Source organism: Amia ocellicauda, chromosome 1 (genome assembly GCF_036373705.1).
Source record: "Amia ocellicauda isolate fAmiCal2 chromosome 1, fAmiCal2.hap1, whole genome shotgun sequence".
In the NCBI taxonomy this organism is placed as follows: domain Eukaryota; kingdom Metazoa; phylum Chordata; class Actinopteri; order Amiiformes; family Amiidae; genus Amia; species Amia ocellicauda.
Window position 1 is genome coordinate 29,173,386 of NC_089850.1, and position 23,470 is coordinate 29,196,855.

General features: G+C 37.6%; 1 protein-coding gene across 8 annotated transcripts in view; it reads left to right on the top strand.

The window, feature by feature from the left end:
- LOC136747795 (SAM and SH3 domain-containing protein 1) overlaps positions 1-23,470 on the top strand; it is a 304,184-nt gene that overhangs the window by 222,176 nt on the left and 58,538 nt on the right. For 2 of the 8 annotated variants that reach the window (XM_066701035.1, XM_066701088.1), the window contains exon 1: positions 14,998-15,820. The exons of 4 other annotated variants lie outside the window; for them this stretch is intronic. In XM_066701035.1, the coding sequence (XP_066557132.1) occupies positions 15,719-15,820 (102 nt within the window). In that variant the 5' untranslated portion in view covers positions 14,998-15,718. Of the gene's footprint in view, positions 1-12,471; positions 12,907-14,997; positions 15,821-15,894; positions 16,172-23,470 lie in introns of those variants that run through there. 2 more of the 8 variants (XM_066701061.1, XM_066701053.1) reach the window with 2 other exon arrangements.

Here is a 23,470-nt window from a genome sequence, read left to right on the forward strand (position 1 = left end):
GCATCTGTTCATTTTTATTTGCCTTTTTTTAATCTTCTGTAGTACATTGTGAGTTAGGCACTTGCTCCTGCTTTATTGCTACTGCACCCATCTTTTAGCAGTATGTTAATTGAGTTTATAGTCATCAACTCTGTGCTTTTTATTTTTCAGATATAAAAGTAGTAAGCTTATTTATTTATTTTCTTTTTTATGATTTAATAAATATGACCAACATTATGTACATCTGATGACTTCTAATCTATAGAATTGAAAGTGAAGGCATCTGCATATCTTGCTTAAATACATTTAAGTGCAGAGGGAGCTAGGGACATGCACTTAGTCACCTGAAAATGATAAAATTAGTATTTCTGTGTGCTCAATGGTTTGAGAGAAATGGTCTCTTTTGTGCTCTGGAAGAGACTGTAATTGTGCATTGATATTCTGATCATATACTGAATGGTTCAAGCAGCCAGATGTGCATTTCAAATGTTTCAGTTCTGTGAGCATAGTCTAACATTTATAGAAGAAGAAGGTCTGAACAGGGGGTTAAATATAATGCCTTTAAATCATTACTATTATCGTCTCTATTATGAATAAAGCGTTCTTACTGAAAAGGACAACAGGGTTTGTTAGAGCCACATAATGTCTTACAAATTGTTGTGAATTTAAAAGCTACTTAAATATATTCCTTTTTAGTTAATTATATACACTTATAATATAGTAAATCTGCCTCAGTCCAGAGGGTTTCTGTTATTCACCTTGGTTTGTCTGACCTGGGTCAGGTGCACAGCCCATATCTCAACAGACAGTCTCCATGGAGGGGCCGCAGTGTGCGTGTGCCTGTGTGCACCTGTGTGTGCATGTGTGGGTCTGTCTGTGCCTGTGTGGGCTTCTGTGGACTTGTGTGTGTCTGTGTGTCCCTCTTTGGTTTTGTATGTCCCTGTGTGCTTACATGCAATTGTGTGCCCATGTGCATTTGTCTGTGTGTGTGTGTGTGTGTGCCTGTGTGAGCCCATGTGCACTTGTGTGTGTGTGTGTGTGTGTGTGTGTGAGAGAGACAGAGGCAAGGGTCTTCTGCTTGATGAGAGGATTAGAAGTATTCCCAGTCCACCTTGCCAGGGGGCTAAGTTCATTGGTTTGTGGGCCTCGTACGGTTGTTAAACGATGCCTCGGGGTATTGTCAAAGTGTGAGTGCATGCTACAAACTGATGGTATCTCTGCAGAGCCTCTCTCTTTCATCCCACATTCATATGAGATGTATTTGAGGAGCCCTCTCTGGAGGGAAGGCATTCAATGCAAGGAAGCCCTACAGGCTAGCAAGGTGTGGAAGCTGACACAGGCCGTCACAGATGTGCTTTTTCTCTGAATACTAAACAAGTATTGGTGGCAGTTTAACCGTGGCTTCAGTAAAATGGATAAATATTTATTTTACATGTTCTACACCTAAATAGAAACACTATCTTGGGGGCAAATACAGTACTCTTAGAAACACTGTTATTATTAATTATTAATGTTCCTTTCTACTATTCAGCCCTTTTGTGAGCAAAAGTGTGGTCACCAGACCCTTAGAGACTCCAGTGAGTTGAAGTGCTCTGCTGGTGGTGAGATGACGCTGTGCCACCATGCACAGTCTCCCTGAAGCCTTGCAGGGGCCCAGGAGCCAGCCAGAGAGAACAACAGTCATCTGTTCCCATCCCAGGTCAGCTGAATGTCAATGACTCTGTACTACCTCAGTCAGAGACTGTGTTGGCCATTCACACCACAGACTACTTAAACATTCAGGCAAATTTTGGTGAAAGTTGTTTATTTTAGCTTACCCTATACATGGGTGTATGCAATGTAGGCCAGTAAGAAAAAAAAATGTTCTACTTAGTTAAGTTGATTAAAATATTAATTGTTGAAGGCAATTTCTACTAATTATTATTAGACCATTATTTTTCTATTATACTGAAAGAACATATATATTTGAAAATGTTATACGTTGTTTCTCCCTGTGCTTCTTCTTTTAAGTCTATTGTCTATTGCGTAATGTGTGTGTTGACAGTATTCTCAAAAACCTCATAGAGAAGGTAGTTTCCCAGTGGAAAAATTACATATATCCTTTGAAAATGTTAATAATGTATTTTCACCTAAACTTCAAAAGCTAGCTTACCTTAACAACATGCATTATAAACATTTTCAACACAAGTCTTGCACCCATTCCATGTACACCATGTTTTGTTTCCTTAAAAAAATCTCTTTTGAGTTGAAAGACTAGATTTCCAGTGTTACTGTTACTGCTCTTGGACCACACAGTCCACGTAAGCAACAGACACTCTGCCAGGGAGTTGGGCCTCCCGGCCCAAACACTGAGGCAGACCTTGGCTGGATTTCTCTTCCCCAAGATCCTTCTCTAAACAGCTGCAGACTGAGACTTTCTCTAAAACGTTTAACCATTTATACATCATTAATAGAAATTTACAGTCACATCTTATAGTTACAGGACCGTTTGCCAGTGTGTATAAGTCAAAAAGGACCCGCACTGAATCAGCATTGATCATTAACGTATTGGTTATATCTGAGTGATATCTGACTAATATATTTCAGAATTCTGATCAATTTGAATAGGCAACATGTCTTAGTAAATTCCTTCGTACTACAATATGTTTAAAGCATGTCTTCTGGGCTGAATGTTACATGTATGTCCCTCTGCTACTCACCGCTAAGCAGGATTTTTTACACTGAGCTTTGGCATGGGCCATCAGACTTTCAAAATCCTCAAGTGAACAGCCCACATGCCATCCTTTTACCCTTTTATTCGTATTTTATTCAAAAACAAACAAATGTTGGGTTTGTGTCATGAGTTATCACTTTTACATCCCCTTAAATGTTTTTTTCTTTGAAAATGCCTTGACAGTTCATTATTATAGTTTTAAGATTTTGATGGGTGTTCATATACTGCGCTTAAAATTTAGGACAAATCACTTCTATGAAGCAAATGGCTGTGATGTGTTTCACCCAGCAGCAGACAGACAAAAATGCAGAGACTTCCTATACTACTGCGTTACCCACATTTTTATCTGATTACAAAGAGGTTTGTCTTTGAGGTGCTAAGATAGGAGTTTAGCATTCAGCCTGTAGTTTAACATTAAGTTCAACAAGCATTTATTGTCAATTCCTAAACATCAAGTCACATTATACAGATGTGCAATGAGGGATTTTTATTTTCTGTTTGGCATTCATTTAAATATCTGGGCTAAAACCAAGTATAAATCACAGCAGAAAGTAGAAAAAAGGGTATGCGATGTATATTAGTCACTGGTGATTTACATTAAGAGTCATTCTGGACAATCTGCATTTTCTTCTCCCAAGCTGCGTTAAATAGTGGTTAGAGCAAAACGGGTGGAAGGGCTGGTTACTGTATAGCTGAATGTTAGTAACCTAGAGGTATGTGTTTATTAAATGCTGCACACTAAATGTCAGTAACTGCTCTGTTCATTAAAAGATTTGTGAGGTCAGTTCACTGTATTATGCAGTCTTTGTTATGAAGAAATTAATTAATTTACTCCACGTAGCTGAGGTTTTGACTTTTTTTTCTTTTCCTTTTTTTTATTTAACTTTTTACAGCTTGCTGAAGGACTTTTGTTCATTCCATCTCTTGTAATCCATTTGGCTCAAGGCAGTTCTGGCTGAGTTCAAACTCTGTCCCCCACCAGCAATAAATGAGCTCCTTTTGGAGTTGTAATGATTATACTGATGTTTGACATGGGACATTGACCCCACTAATCCTAATTTTTGACTTTATATAGAAATATATAGAAATTAAGTACATTTGTTCAGTAAACAGTAATATCTTATCATGCAATGTGTAGTAAAAAGTGCATTACAACCATTTATTTTTTCCCCTTTTGTTGTTGTTGATTATTTACTGTCCTGAACATTTTATTTTACTTTCTGGGTGTTTTCATTGCAACTAAGAGATATAACTCATATTATAGGCAACAAAACAAATGTATCCTATTTGAAGAATGAAACAAAGACCTTTTACACTTTGTGGAAACATAATGAGCTGTTAAAAAGTGGAAAGCCCACATTTTCTGCTGTATTTTGGAGCGAAGTTAAAGAAAACCCCTTCCACGTGGATGTGCCTGTTAAAAGTACATCGTGTCAAAATACCAATGTAATCCCCGGGGATATTTTTCCAAGTATTGCAGCCAAAAATGACTTAAGTGCAGATTACTCTTTAATAATTTGTGGTTTTATTGGGTAACTGCGGATTGTTGTATTCAGCGGGTCATACTTGTACATTCTATACTTACCAATATGAAAATAAAACTTTCACAGCTCACTCTCTCACCAAGCTGCAAGATCTGATTAATGGCACTGAAAATTCTCCTCCTGCAACTGTTTGTTTTCCAAAGCTTTTACTCAAAATGTTATTTTTTTCCCCCTTTACATATTACAAACATAATGTATGGTTAAAAAAATACTGCCAACCCAATACTTTCTTCTAAAGGAACGCATAAGTAAAACCAATATGTATATGTATGTATGTGTAGCTGTTACTTTATTTATGTGCACATAAACATAGGTTTGTTAAGGTTTTCCATTTCCATTTGTAAGCATTTTATGGATATTCAGACTGCAAAAAGCACATAAATCAGTATGTTAAATGTGCTATATCTTTTAGAAAGACATCATAAGATTTAAAGAAATCAGACAGGGAAAGTATTACTTTATTTTGTGTGTGTGATTGTTGTAGTATTCAAAAGAAAGATAAAAACGTTTACACAAACTATCGAATAATGAAATATCTCCAAAAGCTGGATCATAATCATAATAATTACACATGAATGTATTTGGGTATAACAGTATTGAGCTGATTTAAAAAAGAGCCTGTAGTACATTGTGAAGCTACACATTTAAGGGAAAAGGTTTATTTTTTTCTGGAGGGAGAAAGGGTGTCCATTTTAAAGTTGGGCCAATGCAGTAGGAGCAGTGCAGTGTTTTACTGTTCATGCCTAATCAGAGCCAACAATTAGAACATTAAGGAACACAGAGCAAGCCTTGATTTGCAATCAAACATAATATTATACTGTCTACTACAAAATCCAATGTAAACATGTCTCCTGCTTGTTAAAATTGGATTAAGGAAAACCTTGGGACATGACTTTAGAAAAAGGACGATGAGAGTTGTGCCGACTGGGAGGAGAATCATAAAAGTTTATTTAGTCTTCTAAGGAGAAAGCCCCTTGAACAGCGAAACGTAATGTTCCATAAGGTCAGATGTGCGCTTTGGCTGCAAGAAGTCGACCTTGCTGTTAGTCTTTCTTTCTGTGACTCTCTGATGAGTGAGGGACTAGAAAAACTAATCTGACACAATTCATCAGCATTTTTCCATCTTCTACACATTTATTGATCTGCTTTTTCTTTAAATAGACTATAACATCTGTATTAAATAGAAATAGAAAAAATATTGACAGACAGTTTATGAAATGTTAACCAGTGTTGAAGTATGCTGTTAATAGCTCAGAACCATTTTTACATTTAATTTTCTACACTACTCGCTTAATTTCTGTACTGTCGAAACCACCATTGGCTAATGTCCAATGTCTGTTTTTTTTAATAAAATTTTTGGACAATAATGTAACATTTGGTTTACCCTTTTTAAAATGAAATCAATAATTGTTACCAGTCTATTAAAAGCATTCTCTGAGAGGAAGATATATAAGACTAATGGAAACAAGTTGTACATGAGAGATTCTGCAATCTTGAACCCTTAGACCAAGTATTGTGTGTTATTGTGTAGCTCTACATTTGATGGGTAGACTTTTTTCTATCTGGCTATTGTGTTGGCAGGGTAAAAATCCACATGCAATCAACGTGCTATTCTACCTGTGGGAGAAAAGTTGAAGGGATTCATTGAGTGGCATCTGCAAAGGGGAAATATAAATCTTCCATATGTACCCAATAGCATCTGTCTAGCCCTGGGCCTATGTTTGTAGATCATTAAAATATGCAAGATGTACAGTAACACGTGAACATGTAAGTGCGTGACACTAGCATTTACTGAAGGAAGAAAAATAGGTGTACATTTTAACTTTAAATGTTGATGATAATATGTGACACTGCTTTGATCTCTGTGACTGACAGAAGATGTATTCTAAAGGATCCTTTCTTTGTCACTTAATTTATCTTGGGGTGAACACTTATGAGAAATGTGGTATTAAACCGAATGTCTGTTGTAATTTCGTTTTAACCCAGTCAGAGTATTGCATTATTAATCTTTTGTTGCACCTTGAATATTTCCTTTTTAAATTACATTCCAGGGCAGATTTGTAGGCCCCGTGTCAAGTCAATGAACCAGACAGCTAGTAATTTCATTTGTATTTAATCAAACTTGAAAAGAATACATAGAAGAATAAATATATCTTCACGGTTCAATGCTTATTTTCTTAGTCCAAAAATTAAATTAATTAATATTTTCTCTTGTATTAACATTATAACCAGAAATATTAATTAGTGTTTGCCTACTTAAAAATTGTATTTTTTTTTTGTACAGTACTTAACCATAAAATGAAGGTCAGTAATTAGTCTACCATATGCTTTTTTGTTTTTATTGCACAGTTGCCGCTATTGCCAGCAGGGGGGAGCAATTGACAAGTTCAGCACATTGATGAATTCAGGTTGAAAATGCTTTCCATGCTTGAGTACAGAGGAAAACACATCTATAGATCTTACTTACACTTTCTCTGTAGCTCTGTACAATAGACAATAGTGCTTTTCTAGAAATTATGTTTTGAAATACTGCACAGAAAAAACAGTTATGGCTGAAATTTGCACTTGTATCAGCCTTCGATTGGCACATCGGGAGAGTTTTCCTCCCATTAAACAACTTTTGTTTTAAATTGACCTTTTATGGCTTTGGCATCACACAGAGGGTTACTGTATGACCAGATGTATTTGTTCAAAAAAATCAAATTCAAAAAATCTTATTCAATCCTCATCTTTTAGTTCCCACTTCTCATGTTTAAAAAAAAATGTAGTTATGAGATGTAATTTCCAAATAAAAACTTGCCATTGCCATTTTTTGCAACTGGAACAATAAACATAAATATAAACATGGGGATTATTTCATGTTGGTTCTATAATTGTAGTCTATCTATATTGAATTATGATTAAAGGAATGCTTAATCAACCAGAAATATTACAATTAAAATGGGAAAATTATATTCGTAAGGTTTCATAAAGTTCCTGAATTATGAGATTTATTTGCATGCGTGTGCACATGGGAAATCGTTTCCAGGAACCATACGCTTTAGTTTTAGAGACTGCCAAAAGGTGACCGTGCCTTTCTTAAGATCCCAGCTAATAAGGTCCTGAGCTTCCAGGATGATATGCAATAATTCCCACTCCTTTCAACTCTGCAGACGCTTCGCTTTCACTGTACTCTACCATGCCTTGACTTCAAAGTCGGGTCACACCAAGGACCAGATGGAGAGTTTTATCAGGCTTTTTACACCTGAGTGCAGTTAAACACAGAACTTGTTAAGCAGAGAGTCTTTACTATTGCAATTCAATTTAAGGCAGCCGTTTTCTGTCCTCTTCAAAAATATGGACAAAATATATTTTAAGATACACTGATCAAAGACATGAAAGCAATATTTCTTTCGAGTTCCAAATTGTGGTAGATAAAACAATCTGTAAATATTAAAAAATGAATTATATAATATGTTTCTTTTTAACACATAGATAGCTTAGTTTTTCTTTTTCTTATCTGTTTATGTAAAATGTACTAATCAATCAGTTTGACATTTGTGTGGCTATTTAAGTCCAGTCCTGGGGAAAATTGTGAGTTCCTCAAACTTAAGATGGATTCAAATAATGTTCTGTTCCTTAATATGTTGGTAATGTTCAGAATCAATTTAATACTAGACATGGTTATGATAATGTATGGATGTGGCATGGATTTCAGAAAGCCCACAGATTGCAAAATATCAGCATCTAAAATGGTCAAATTAAACTTTAGAGGATTATGTTTTTGCACAACATGGCACTCAATGGATGATGTTACGGATATGTGTAAGCAGTAACATGAGACTGTTTTGTTTTAATTTTCTCTGGTTTCTTATACATTTTATAAGCCCTAATGTTGAAAGGAAATCAACAGGGATGTTGCTGAAATGTTCACAGTGGTCACTGTGTTACGTGCTCAGTAAATGGCTGTGATCAGCTTGCGACAGTGTTTTGATGAGGGCTGTTTCGGCTCCCTCCTCACAGAGCAGAGTTCCTGTGTGAGATAGACGGCGCTGTCTGGGCTCGCTGAGCTGGAACGGCCTGGGAGATGAGCTACTCAATGATCTGATTGAAAATTATGCGCTTGGCATTAACGGCGGGTCGTGCTGGCAGGGCAACCGCAGCTGCCTGCTTAGCAGTGCTGTATCTGATCTGATTGCTTTTTGGCTACCTACACCTGTACTCCGTCCCTGGCCTCTCACGTACGACTGCTCCAACCCCCCCAAGATTATCTACATTTCAATATTTTCTTTGCCATTAGAACACCAACCTCTGTTAAAGAATTACTACTGCTGAAGGTTTAAGCTTCAAGTTTCCCGGAGTTCCTCTTTTTCAACTTGCAGCCAAATGAATACCACAAGGTCCAAGGAAGCTTAAAAAGGGGGTTATATTTTGAGGAGGCAATGTTGTTAAACTAGAGACAGTGAGTGAATTTGGTGACTCGTGTTTCATTGTTTGTTTTTGAGTAGTTTTTGTTTACGTATTTATCGTCATTGTTTGGTTGAATCCATTGGTGCCAGAGAGCAGCAGTATTGTATATATTATATATAAGATAATTTGATGTTCCAATCAGATCAAAGTAGTGATTAAGACAGACACATCTGCCAATCTCTAACTCAATTAAAACTGAGATTTTAAACTTGAAAATGTGCAATACTTCTGCTAGCTGTAGTGGTCTTGTATAAATGTGGTTTATGATACAGAGTTTTGTTTTTAATGGGGGTGCAAATTAAAGTCAATGTTTTGGAAACTTCATAATTTGATGCTGATTCTTGGAAATACTCAAATCATAAGATCACCCTTGTGTGTTTTTTCAGTGCTGATGAGGTCACTTTGCACTTGACTAATGATAGTAATTAGTCATGAGGCCAATTTGGCTGCTGTCAGTACTCCCATTTGAAACAAGTGGAGTGTGTTGTGAAAGAAATTCAGGAATGACCCTCTCCTGTCCTAACTGGTGTTTTGCGGTGTTATTCTGTGTATTCTTAGGTGCAGTGTCCATGGCCAGGGTTTTGATATGGGAAAATCTTTATCATCAGACTAATGAAAATTGATTTGGAAAATAATAACATTTGCTGTGATCTCAGGAAATGTACTTTATTATTATTATTGATACTAAACATAATCAAGAGTTTTCAAAGTAGCTCTTGTTAAGATAGAATTGTCTAACACACCAACGCATATGAAATATACACAGAGGATGACTTCAGTTATTCTCAAACGTACAGTCAGCCTGCAGTGTCACTTTTTTATTTCACTTGTGTTGTACAAGCTACACAGACATGAGCACAGCTGCCGCAGTGAATGTAATGCTCTTTGTTGCTCTCTTTCTTCCATGCTATTTAAAATAGTATACATAACTTGAGTATCCAAATAAAAGTAGTTTTGATCTAATTACCCTTGTATTATCACAATAAAATGAACATTTGGAAATACAGCCTTCTAGCAAGAATGTGATTTCTGGCCAATTCGGTTTTGGGACAAAGGTACATCATAAGATCTGGGCCATCCCTTTCAAATATGACTCTGCCTTTTGGACATAGGCTTCTAATTCAGTCCAGGACCTCACAATACTGCAGGTGGAAATTATTATTTTGAACTGTAAGCCTGTGCAGGTCAATGTGTAACAAGTCTCTATCTGAGCATGCACTTAAACACAGCCAAACTGGTGAATACAAATGTGGGTCTTGAGAACTGGCTGGACGATTCTGCAGAATATCAATTCATTCCAGATAGCCCTGCTGTGTTTGCTGACAGACAATGCACCCATTAATCTAGCAGGTGCAGTGTTTTATGGTGCAGCTTTCTGAAAGCCAGGAGTTTATTTAATGGTTCTACGTGAAAGAGGTTAAATTGAATGAGAAGATGTGTTTAACACAAGAGACCTTCTGTGTGTTATAACTGTCTGTGGTTTTCTCACTCCTTGGGTTCTTTGAAGGAGCCGGACCAGACAAGTCACTGTAAGATCAGCACTGTTCTCTCAAAAAGCTCCCCTTCCATTGTCATTGAGAATTTGATTAATGTTTGTGTTGAAAGTCTACAAGGCAAATTACGTGGCAGTTATGTTCTTTTTAAAATATTTTTTAGCTTTTTTGTGCATGTGATTTGTTTTTCCCTTTTAGAATATTTTTAATGGACGATCAAACCAGTATTTGCTAAACATTACCACAGGATTTACATGCATTTTTGTTTTTCTGAAACCTTGAATAATTTATTATTTTGGACATTTATATAAGAATATGCCTTGTTGTTGTGCCTCAGATGTTGGGAGGGGTAAATTAATTCCAGATAGTATATGTTCGATATGGGTGCGCCACTGTCTGGCAACACTGCCAGTTCGTTTAGTGAACTCTGAGAGACTGGGATCACAGATGCATCTTCCTGTTGCTCTGCATTGATATGGATATTTTCAGACTGTGTGCTGAATCAACAAGCTGCCTTCCCGTTCTTAATTAGCTCAGGTTTACTGAGGCCTGAACCCAGGGATTCTGTCTGCTCTTGAGTGGCTCTGCTTGAGGTAGATTGGATACCTACAGGTAATGTGTGCTGAAGGCACAGCAGGATCACATCTACAGCAGACCCAGCCGGGGGTCTCTTTATAAGCTAATGACCGTGCATAGCAGCACAAGAAGTACCATCTACATCTGGCTACTTATCAAAGGGAGTGGGGGAGGGATCCTCTGATAGGAAATCAATAAAGATTTGAAAAGACTAAAAGACACAATTACCACTATTTTAAAGCTCCAAACCAAGTTATATATATATATATATATATATATATGACTTTTATATTTATTTAAGAATATATACTGAATTGAAATGTGAAGAAGGAAACATTTTAAAATAGTGTCTAGCATTTACCTTGCAAGTGAGGTCCTCTGCATCTTCCCTGTCACTGCATCCTATATAACTTGGGCAGCAAAGAAGCTCTTCATTAACGGCTTGAGTTGCCTTTTCAGTGTGTTCTGGCATCGGCCCGTACATCATGCAGCTGTTGCTATTTACCAGACTCTGTTTTCAGGGAATGTACGCTGGCAGTGAATACAGACGGGGAATAGAGGATAAACTCTGAATTTCTTCATTACAATGACATGTCCACATAGTTTGGAACAAATAACTGTCTTTGAAATGCTGAAATATTTAATATGTCCATAAAAGTTTGATTTCAAGCTGTGCTGCTTTTCTTTGCTTGTTTATTTTATTTGCTGACTCTGCTATGTAGACTTTGTTACATTTTAATGAAAACATTTAATGGACACATTGCAAAGTGTGAACATGCATACTATCATCCACAGAAAAACAACCTTCCTTTTTGGGGAACTACCTAAACAGTAGAGATTGTTTGTCCCTGCCTTACATACGTAAACAGGCTAAGCTTTTCCTCTTAACCTAGCTATTAAACCAGGGAAATGCTATCTTTGAATATTGATGGCTTTTCCACCTCCAGTCATTCACAGCTTCCTCGGGCTCTTTGTGTTCATTCTGTTGTTAATGACTCCACCTCTTAAAAATGAAATGACTGAATGCATTTAACTTGTTTTGAAAAGGCTGTGTAGAACTCTTCAAAACCCCAGTCACAGACTTTCTTTACTGTGTGAAGTCAATTGATCTAATCAAGGGCTTCCGTTGATACAGAAAGTCACCCAATATATCTTCACCTGGTCCCCCGTACAGTAGACAATAATAACACCATGGGTTCCTGTGCACTTTCATGATTTCATTGGCCAGTATGTACCCCGAGAACACTGCTGATTTAAGCCTTTATCTGATACTAGACATGGCTTTTGAATTTGTATTTTAGTTTTCTTTGCTATTGTGGGTAATCCCTACAAACTGTTGAACTTAGAGGGACCGTTGAAATAATATATAGTAAAATCTAAATTATTAGGTCAGTCGCATTCACTTTGTGACGTTTTATATATATGTGTGTGTGTGTGATGGAAGGTGCATTGCTGTTATTTTGGATCAAATAACTTAATCGTTTTTCCTAAAAGGCTGATGTTTAGAGTAGGGGTGAGGATAATAGCCCATCTGACTTGGTCAAACCATTATCAGTAACTGCAGAAGGACAGACCCTGGCGTGGCCTCCTGCAATTGCTCCCAGGGAGGTAGAGTAGAGCAGGAAGGTTAGCTGCTGCATTGTGGGTGTCATTATCCAGCTTGTTACTCCGGCCACTGTGGCATTCAGCAGCTTGGCTATGTGGGGGAAATGACATGTCTAGCAAAAGGGGGAAAAAAGTTTACAAAAGGAAGGGCTACATTTTTTAAATGGAAAAAGGCACCCCAGCTGCAGACAGTCTTTGTTTATAGACAAGAAGAAAAGGAAAAAAGAAATATATAGAGTCCAGCTAATGTCTCTGGGTAATGGGCAACCTTTTTGTTTTTAGTACAATACTGAATATCTGCAGAAGTGATTGTTTTTCTTAAACAGTGTTGGGCTATAACTGCAGAGCATACACTGGTTGGAACATCTTGGGAAGTTATTTTGTGGAGAATGTGAAAAACGTTTATGTCAAGTCCAAGAACTGAAAAGCTCTTAATATCCATGAACAGAATGAACTGATACTGTGCATATGGTGTGGAGTGAAGCCAAGGCTGGGAAGGAAAAACATTTGTATTGGTGGAAAAGTTGTGGTACATTCTTGTCACATGGTAAGTACTTCAGAAGCTGCTGATGGGTCTCTCTGCTGTCTCTGGTTTTCACACATTTTCAAAACATATTATAAAGCTCATTGAATGCTCTATTTTCAGTGCATCCGCTATGTAACTAAATTGCAACTATGGAACAATGTGTTGTTTTTGGTTTGTTTGTTCGTTCATATAATTCAGACTTAAGTTGATAACAAAGCAAAAAGGAATTCATGCCATTAGCCTTGGACTGATGAGTTTACATTTTATTGTTATTGTTATTTCTGTATGAAATGTATTACTATTAGACTAGTAAAGATGTGATTTATTGATAGACATTTATTTCAAATTCTTGAGTGATGTATTATGTGACTTCTGCTCAGTGTAGCCTGTGTTACTTAAACTATCCTACCTGAAATAGTCAACAATGTTATTTATTTCTGTAAAGATGCATGTTGTATTATCTTTGACACATCATATAAAGATCTGTGTATACTATTTTTTAAAAGGTATCATTCTCATTGTCATATAAATCTTGAAATTCAATTCAAAACATATGATATTTGAATCGTATTATAGGGGGAAAACAACTAAATCAACGCGTTAAGTTTTAGAAAGCTATAATCTGCCTATTTCAATTTTGTGATGAGAACCTTGTGTTTATGGCAAACTCACAAAACCGTATATGTGTAATTAAAAATAAAAAAAGAATATAAGTAATTCCCTGGATGAACTTCACTGAAAAGTTGAATTGTATAAAAGGAAATTGAAAGAAACGACATGCTATTTATCATGTGCAGGGTTTCCAGTTATACTTAAATGTGAGCATAGAAAAGAGAAGCCTAGCTTTGATTGACAGCGTGAAGAGCTCATTTGCTAAGTTTTTGCGGCCAGGTGGGGGCGGTTAATCACGGTTTCCCTTCCTTTTCCCCCAGATTTTTGCAATGCTTACTATAGGACTGCATAACTACAGCAGTCTTGCTTTGGAAATTACTGAAAATAAGCCAGGCTTTCCCAGGTGTTTTTTAATAGCTTGAAAGCACTGGCAACGAATCAGTGAAACTAAGCCACAACTGCCGGTAGATCTCAAAACTTTGCTGTATTTGCAAAGCTTACAAAGCAGCTATACAGTACTATATAAAGAAAAGAAAAAGAAAAAGCCCTCATTAAACTTGACTCCAATGTCTAAAGGTAGCAGTGTGTTTGCACAAGTTGCAGGTATATGCTTATGAAAACAGTTTTTTCCTCTTATTTGCTACTACTACATTTGACATTTATCCATTCATTGATTTTATAGTGTAATCTTTGATTTGTATTTTTGTTAAATATGCTGGTTTCCTGTCCAGATCTGATTTGGGACGTCTGTGGTTCAGCAAAAAGAAAGTCCAGTGTTGCAGTCTAAATATGGCCATTACATTGTATCAGTAGTGTTTACATTGTTTTAGTGTGCGTAGCTGTGTTGACTTTGTGTGAAATTGTGGTTTAATGATTAATTTAATTCATTCTGAATGCAAAAGACATTTAACTGTTTTGGCACTTCGTTTCTACTTAATTGCGAGGAATTAGCATTCAACGAATCAGCTCATTTACATATGTTAATCACTTCGTGGATTTTGTGTTGGTCGGCAACGTGGAATTTGTTAAGCGTATTATCCATGTACTGGATTTTATGGTTTCTATAAAATTAATGTTCAATTACAAAAATCTGAAATAAACTGCTCTTAAGAAGACAAAAACTTCTAAATATAACTATGATCCGACGATCAACATAACCCGTATCGAGCAGCAGAGTTTGGAAACAATAACGGGTTTGTTAAAATGTATCTGCTTGAATAGGTCATTACCTACGTCACTACGTGCTATATTGTATCAGGGCGCTTTGTTTTATAACAATAATGTATAGCAAGGAAATCTATTTCTGTTTCTACCCAAGAGACACGTGTCTGGAAAACTTTCGCGGAGCAGAACTAGCACATTCAAGGTTTGCATGGCAAGGAAACAGTTCACCAGAATTATAAAAGGTTTTTACGCACATATTTATTATTGTTATCTGGAAGTTTTCCCAAAATATGACCTAATAGTTTGCAATCACACAGTCCGTGCTTTCTTGTAAGCGAGTTGTTGCCTTGCTGTGCTTGTGGCTCATTTCTATGCAAAGGGAGCTGACACCCGGGCACCTTTTGTTGCTAAACGCTGTTTTGCTGGGAGGAGAGAGGACGATCATGTGAAATTAGGAGTAGTTCATTGTAGGAGGAGGGAACTTGGAGAATTTCAGAAAAACATAATCACTTAAGAAAGAGCCCACATGCCGTTTTGCGTGTTTTGAAATATGCTAATATCCTAAAAAAGTCTTGTTTTTTCTATGTAGAAGTCTGATAGATGAGGTTTAATTAAAAATAAGTGCAATTCTCCGCTGAAGTGTCCCCTTGCGGCCACTTGGTGCACGCCCGTGTACAGGCTGTGAGTTGCGGAGGGCTAATCCAGTCAACTTTTAGCAAGGAATGTCAACTTTAGGCTTTCTTTTTTTGTACTGCGCCTGTGGGATAAAAAGTGACTAGCAGAGAGGAGAAGTCTCTCGAGTGAAGGAAGCATATGCGTATTGCCTTGGATTTTGTGGTGGAGTGGTTTTTTCTCTCCCCTCTCTCAGTGGGAATACCGGATTGTTATCTGTGGATCAGTTATTGACAGGAATGGTGACAAACGTACGGGCTGAAATTGAGAGATCTTTCTTGCAAAGGTGGTTGGCACCGACAAGGGAGAAGCTCAGCCTTTGACAGATGGTCGCATACAGGTTTTGATGTGCCTGCACTGAAAACTTAGCCAGATCAACAAAAGCATGGAAGGGGATCAAGCTTCCTCCGGCCCCGAGGAGCCCCAGGCAGACAGCAACGAGTCTGACAGCTTCTCCAAACTATGGACAGATGTGATGGGGATGCTGGTAAGTTTTGCGGGGCAGTATGGGGTGGGGGAGAGGAGACCGGAAGATAACAACCCACTGAGTCAGCCTTTTCACGCATGTTACCCAAAAGTGCTTTCAATTGTCCACTTGGTAGTTGGCTAATAATGGCATGACAGTGACATGTAAAGTGCGATTTCAAGACGCAAGCAAGCGAAAACCGCTTGTTTTTAATTTAACTTTTTAACTTTAAATTAACACTCCTGTTCTTCATGAATTTGATTAAATTAGTTTGGAATAACAACTGAAAAACATCCACTTGTGTATGAAGAAGCGCAACTCTTCGGACTGAGTCAGTCGTGGCGTTTGTCCTTCCAGAAATCGTTTCAAATGGTATGTGGTTACAATGTTCCTAATTTAATCTGTCACGACATTGTGCAGTGCGGAGCCTCAAGGAGCATTTTTTGTTTGTTTGTGTGAGCTAATCCCACTGGCCTCTTCCACCTGTGCCAAAACCCGCGGATTTGGAGATGACCCAATTGGATCAATGGCATCGCAGTGCGCACGGAGAGATGCACTTTTCCAAGTAAACGCAGCATATAAGCGAAGTTACTGCGTCGGTGCACAGCGTTGCATCTGAATTAATAGTTCAAAATGGTCTGGCAGTTTAGACTACATTTTCAGAGAGCAGTATTCGCAGACGAGGCAGATACACAACTTCTCAATAAGTGTCCCGTTGGGGTTTAAACACTTGTTGCTGAGTTTCGAGTGATTTGAATCCTGGCAGAGAAGCGAACCTGCTGTGAAGCTCAAAAACAACCCGGCTACTCCAGTATTTTCACATTTGCTATATAGTCTGCTGCTTGCTGTCACTTAGATAAACCGTTGCTATCGTTTTGCTCCCCGATGTTCAACAGTAAGCGTGAGTTAATGTCTTCAGTGGTTGGGTTTTAACGTTGCCTAATGGTTACGTGTTTAATCCTCTGTTGAAATAATTTTACATTCTGGGGTGTTAACTTGTGAAATGAAACGCGTTGAATATTTTCACAATATGCTCCGTGTTTAGAAACAAACGCACACACTTCCAGTGCATTTCACTTCAAACTTGCCAAACTGATTTTTTTTTTTTCATTAACTTTTAGCTTCCACAATTTAAGGCTCGTCAAGCTCTTGGTAGGCATTTTTATCAAACCATAGTATGTTTTCTTGAATAATTGTATTAATCACCAATGTAGCATGCAAGTATAACATCTTTATTTAAAAGCTGAATATTCCATATGTTTCCGACATAACAATATTTTAAATTGATTTTATTTGAAGTTCCCATTTGTTAGAGATCTTTACATATTATGGTCCAAACGCTTGAACGAGTAACATCACTATTGGCTTTGTGTGTTAGCTCAGTATCCATGAGTATTGGGATATCATTGTGACAGTTTTTTTTATGCATTAAATGTATTATCATGGCTTTAGATCCTCATAATGTAGCATTATTGCTTTATTTGTATTACATGATACTTTAGTTACCCTTTCTATCATAGCAAACAACCTACCTTTGAACCAGAATTCTTGAAGCAGATTTAGAAAATTATTTATGGAAAAACTGAGAGCTTCAGCATTAAACTTTCATTTCAGTTTACTGCTTCAAGCTTCATATTATGGCCTTTAACCCACACCATTGGCAACATAACATAATTTACATGCATGTGTGATAAGTGTATGACATACCGCATGCCACATATAGCCTAATGGTGCTAAATAAAGTCTTTTTTTTTTTTTTTTTATTAGTTTTTGTGCCTGACAAGTATCTGCCTTTAAACACAAAAATATGTGTGAAATCTTTCATCATGGAAATTCCTGTCATATATATATATTAGAGTTGTTGTAGATTTCCTCAGGATTTTCAGCTAAAAGTGCCTACCTGGTGTATCTCCAAGTGGAGTCAGATGCTTAATTGTAGTCTACTGTATTGAGAAGTGTGTAACTTGATTATACATTGTGGAATTGTTGTGCTTTACCCAGGCATGCTTTACCGTATATGGTCTGTTTTGAATTACAGAAATCTGATGTTTCTGCAGTTTACGGGAGATTTACATGCTGCCGTGTTCTTATTTTGACTTATTTCAGGGGACACACAAGTCTGCATACATGTAGGCTGGAGTTTCTGCTTTACCTTTTGTGATAACACACTAATATGGTGAAAATAAATGGCTTATAACATGCACAAATCTGTATGATGTAATTAAATGAAACAAGATTGGAGCTGCAAATTCTTTTCTTTTTAAGAACGCAGTCCCGTGCATTCAGGAACGTCTTTGTAGTTTCCATGACCTCATGTATCTGGGTTTGATTGGAGAACTGTATCTGGATTGTTTTAAGTTCTCTATTTAAATGTGGATCAGCAGATGGATGCCAGGAGCTTTGCCATTGATAAACTTTTGGTTGCCTAGAGATTCAGATGCAAAGTTAGGATCTCTGCCATGACCGTGGAAGAGAATCTCTAGTAGAGTCCCACCTTGAAGTGATCTCTGCTAAAACGCTTTGGCTTCTAGATTTTAATTTGTATGGTTTCTCTCACCGTTGGTGGCAATGCAGCTTAATGCTCCACGCTATTAAACCTTTAACCTTTTAAAGGTGAGCTTCAGAGCCACCTAACGTCCCATCTACTGTGAAGTTTATTAGTCTGAATTGAACCCACCATGGACATCAGGCTGATTTGTGGCACTGATTGTGTGGGGGAGAGGCTACCGATTTATGAGTCTGAGTTTGATCTAGTGTCTCAATCCACACGTAAAGGGGCTCTTTGAGAGCTATGGAGGGAGAAAGTCAGCAGTAGGCTATTCTGCTGATATAATTTCAGAGCCATCCAGTTCCTCTTTTATTTTACATTTTGTTTGTGCATGTTTGTGCATAGCTGGTAAACAGCTAATCTGTTGTGTACTTTTACCCAATTAATGCCAGCTCAGAATTAGAACAAGCATTGTAACAGATTGTCTGATTTACACCCTTTTGTGGGTATCACTGCCTAAATAATAGTCTAATGCTTAAGATTTTGTAGAAATATTTGTATAATTGTCCCTGAACCAGGGATTTGGAGCAGCAAAATGTTTGAACTGCTCTGCTCCTGCTCTGCTCCAGCTCTGCTCTGGTCAGTTAGTGGCTACTCCAACTCCCTTCCAGCTCAAATTAAATTATTTAACTATATAATAATTTGATAGAAAGGGATTTCAATGATTTGTGGTAAATAATTTGTATTTCAAACTGCATTCTGAGTTTTTTTTCCATATGCACTAAATCATTAAATGCTTGAATGCCATGAAGAACGAAAAAATACTAAAATAGAATATAAAATGGTCAAACATAAGATACAGCATTATTTTGTAATAAACATTGTCTAATTTCTGAAGGATTTTGTTGTATTGGAAAACTTAGAAATGGAAAAGCTTTGAGATTGATCAAAATGCAGACAGGTCAGTTTCTACAAAACCAACAAATTTGCTTCCCAACATTCCCATCTCATTTGAGGCTTTCAGCATGAACATTTTGAAGAGAAAACATTGGATCACGCAGCAGGCAAAATATTCCTTGCTCCGCTCCAGCTCTATTCAAAAACTTGCTGCTCTGCACGCCAAAGCCCTGCCCTGAACTATGGGCACTAAAGAGGCAGGGCACAATTTTATATAGGCAGCAAAATGGCAACTTAAGCCCTGTTTGAATATCAAACACTCAAATTTCAATAGCCTTTGTTTGTGGAGCTATAGAAAAGAATGTCAATTTCTGCTTTCAATTAACTATTTTGCTGTAGGTTTATTTTAGAAAGGGGTTGTGGGACAATGATTCAATAAACCAAAGCAAAAACAAAATCTATTTTCTCCTGCAGCTGCAGTATTGTATTGTTTATTCATTTTAGGTAGATCCACTGACCTTCAATCCCTAATAAATAAGACTAAGATCACAGACATCAAGCCTTGCATGCCACAAAATAGTAAAATCTCACATCCTTGCCTGCAACCATAATTAATGCTACCACAAGAGCCCTAGTCCTGTCATAGACGTGAAACCAGCCTTTCCATAGCTATCCAGAGAAGCCAGAACATTGTAAATCTTAGTATGTGAAATCAAAAATTAATATTTCTGTCTGGTTTCTAATCTAGTAAACATTTCTGTTCCATTTCACAAGTTGGATTGTCAAATCGGTTGCAGAGCTGGGTGAACTATCTTGTTGCTGCAGTAACTCAGGCTCTAAGCAATATAGGAGGGATCTGATCCAAGATCCTTTGTGTTTGTCCGAAAGCGTTTATCATCAGTGAAGTGCTACTTACAGCAAACTATGTGAAACAAACAATGAACCCCAGAAAAATTGTCCACTACACTTGGTGAAAATGTTTCCATCTGGTGCATTGTCGTTGTGTGTTGAAATCTGTGTGAATTTGGTTTTTGGTTTTACATGTGATTGCTATCAGTTCAGTTGTTATTTTAGGATATTGTCAGTATCCTGGTTTTATCAATTCAAATTAAATCCTCAAAAGTCACAAAAGTTATTTTTATTTGCGGCAGTTTTCCATTTTCATCAAAGGAAAGTCACAGGCACAGATTCCTTTAGTAGCAAAGACTCCTCAGAGGTCATACCTCCAGGCTGCCTTAGGTTAGGGTGTAATCTGCAGTTCTCTGTGTATTTGGTAGCCCAGATATTTCGCATTCCCTTGGGCACAGCTTCTCATTCATTGATGAAAACTATCGGTTAAAATTGCATAAAATCCCAAATCATCTATTGTTACCTCTTGTATTTTGATCCAAGCCTGAGGTACTGGCATACCAAGGAGAGTTAGTGGCTTTAAAGCCTTTTATAATCCCTAATGGGTTTCTAGACAGCTTTCATTAGATATAACAGAGGACACTTTCTTTTGTTTGAATGCCTGTTACTGTAGTTTTTTCGCTGGGAGCCATGTGCAGATCCCGCTGCCCCAGGGTCATTATCAGTGGCAGGGGGATCTGGAGGTGTCTGGGGAGTATCAGTGTGGTGCCTTCACAGTAGCCTTGTCTTTGCTGCCCTTCCTAATGGCATAGACTCATCAGGAAGACCCGATCCCCCCCAGAGTGCTAAAATGCCACCACTGTCACAGAATTGTTATCGAAGCCCTTAGTTTGGGTCTCTTCTGGACTGTACCATGCAGAATTAGCTGCCTGAATTGACCAACATTCTGCGATGTTCATGTGCGTGGATCCATGCTGCCTGACAGGATCCGTATCGAGTGACTAGGCTGATTCCCTCTGTTGGAGATGTTGATAGTGAACTATGGTGTGGTGTAATACTGTGAGCTCTGGGCCAGCTGTCTGGTATTCATTCTTATTGTCCTGAAGAATCTTCATTCTTCTGTTAGAAATTGAGTCGCCTCTGACTATGTTCCAAGAAAGAAGTAATAATAAACCTATTTCAGGACCTGTCATCTGCAAGACGAAGCATAGGCCTAAATGACGAACAAAACAATCTAAAATATTTGCACTCTGTTTCACTGATACTCAATAGGGCTATAACTAGCTACAACAGGTCTTCGGAGATTCCTTCTCTATTAGCCTGAAGAACCATTTTAATAACCCTCCTAAGTGTGTATATATATATATATATATATATATATGTATGTATGTGTATATATATATATATGTATGTGTATATATATATATGTATGTGTATATATATATATATATATATATATATATATATATATATATTTCACAGGTATACATCTCATATTTAAGAGTTTCTGCAGCACTGCATTTTCTCTTGTTTGTGAAAGGTCAGGCACTGTACTTCCCTGCATCCATCACTGAAAGCTTGTCGCCCCTTTCTTTAGTGCTGCAGATTTCCTCAGGAAGCCTTCCTGAAAAAGGGTGGGTTATAGTCAACACCTCCACATGGTTTCCTTTGCAGGCCGTGGCCATTTCAGGACATGTTTAAATTTGTGTGAGTGTGTGCGTGCGTGTATGTGTGTGTATTATGGGTTCTTTGACAGACCATCTGCAGGAAGCTGCTCATGGGGGTCAAACGGGATTGGCAAATTATTGGCATTGGTATACTGTCACAGGGTAGATTTGGGAAATGGTGGGAGTGTGGGAGTTGTTACTCATTCATTTTATTTTACTTTTTATCCCTCCGTGCTAAAGTGGAGGCCCTTCAATGTAATGTTTCCTTATAAAGTGCTGCTGCTACATGTTATCTTGTTCCTGTATAAGATGCACATTATCTCACTGATGTCTTCACCTTTGTCTTTTGGAGCCCCTGGGATAAGGGGTAATTGAATGGAACATTTATTTTCATCAAGGGAGTCCTATAACTTGTGCCATAGTGATATGTGGTTTCAAACGCCACCTGAGAATGAACTGAATGAGTTGCCCCTTTCACTCACCTGTTAGCAGTTGTTCATGGCATTAAAAATTAAGCAGTGTTTAAATGTTTTGAAACCTGACAGAGTAGGAAGCAAAACTCTAGCTGTCTTTAACAGCAGACATCCAAATGAATGCGCACACACAGCTTTTTAATACCTATCAGTCTCAGTTGATTGCTCTTTTGGATCCAGCAACAAAAGCTGAGAGTCAGCTGTTTACACATCTCCTTGTGTTCATTTCATTTTCACATGGCTGACAATAAGTACAACAGAGTGCAAGATGTATACTGATCAGATTTTATGTGTGCGCTGTCTATCCAGAGGGCCAATTCAGTTTGATACACATGATATAAAAGGAGAGCGCTGTAGGCAATTCAAGCCATATTTGACTTGACAAAACCTTCCCATATTTTGATCGTTCTTAAATGTCGCCCATTTCCATATCCAAAAGTGACCATTTATTTTTAAAACCATATACATTCTAAAAGAGGTGACGTCTTCAATGCAAAAACAAATATCTAGTGGTACATAGCATGCAACCCCGAAGTAATATGTGATGGGTCGCATTATGCTGAAATGTGTAAACAAAAATGCCTGGTTATCCACAGACTTGCACTGAATATCCTTCTTGGCTATTTATGCCAGAGTCTATGGGATTTCAGCTTGTTGTTGTGGAAGAGGACGGCACTGTGTTCACAAAAAGGAATTTGCAGCACAGCGAAATAAACCTTGAATTAATCACAGGCTGCATTCAGGAAATATGTGCTGCCAGATTAAGAAGTGTGAACAGTTCTTATCGAATGTATTTGTGTCAAGACAATGAGCTCTCGGTTTACATATTTATAGTTGTTTTGCTTGAGAGGAGGGGGATCCGGTGTAAGTTCCCTCGACCTGGTTTTGTAAACCCAGATATCTGAAGAATTGTAATGCAGCATTCTTCTCTTTATTTTGAATTAATGTGTAGGTTTGAGTTTGAGTTTCTGTACAAATTAACACGCAGAAAGTAGCTATCTAAACCAGGATACATATAAAACAGTAGTTTGAAAGCCTAGATATCAGCTCAGATACCATATCAGTTACCAGCTGCACAGAATGGGAATTCTTTTCAAGGCTGCCTATTCTAACAAAGGTTTCGGTTAATGTGAAAGTTTAAGATAATGAGTGCTGTCCAGTAAAAGCTTAGCTACCCACAGTTCAGAGTGTGGAGTGTGGAGACTGGTGGAGTCCAAGGCTGCTGTTTCCAGTGGCATTGCTAGATTGGCTTCAGTAGAGTCAGCTTGTCGCACAGCAGTGATACCTGAGACTGACC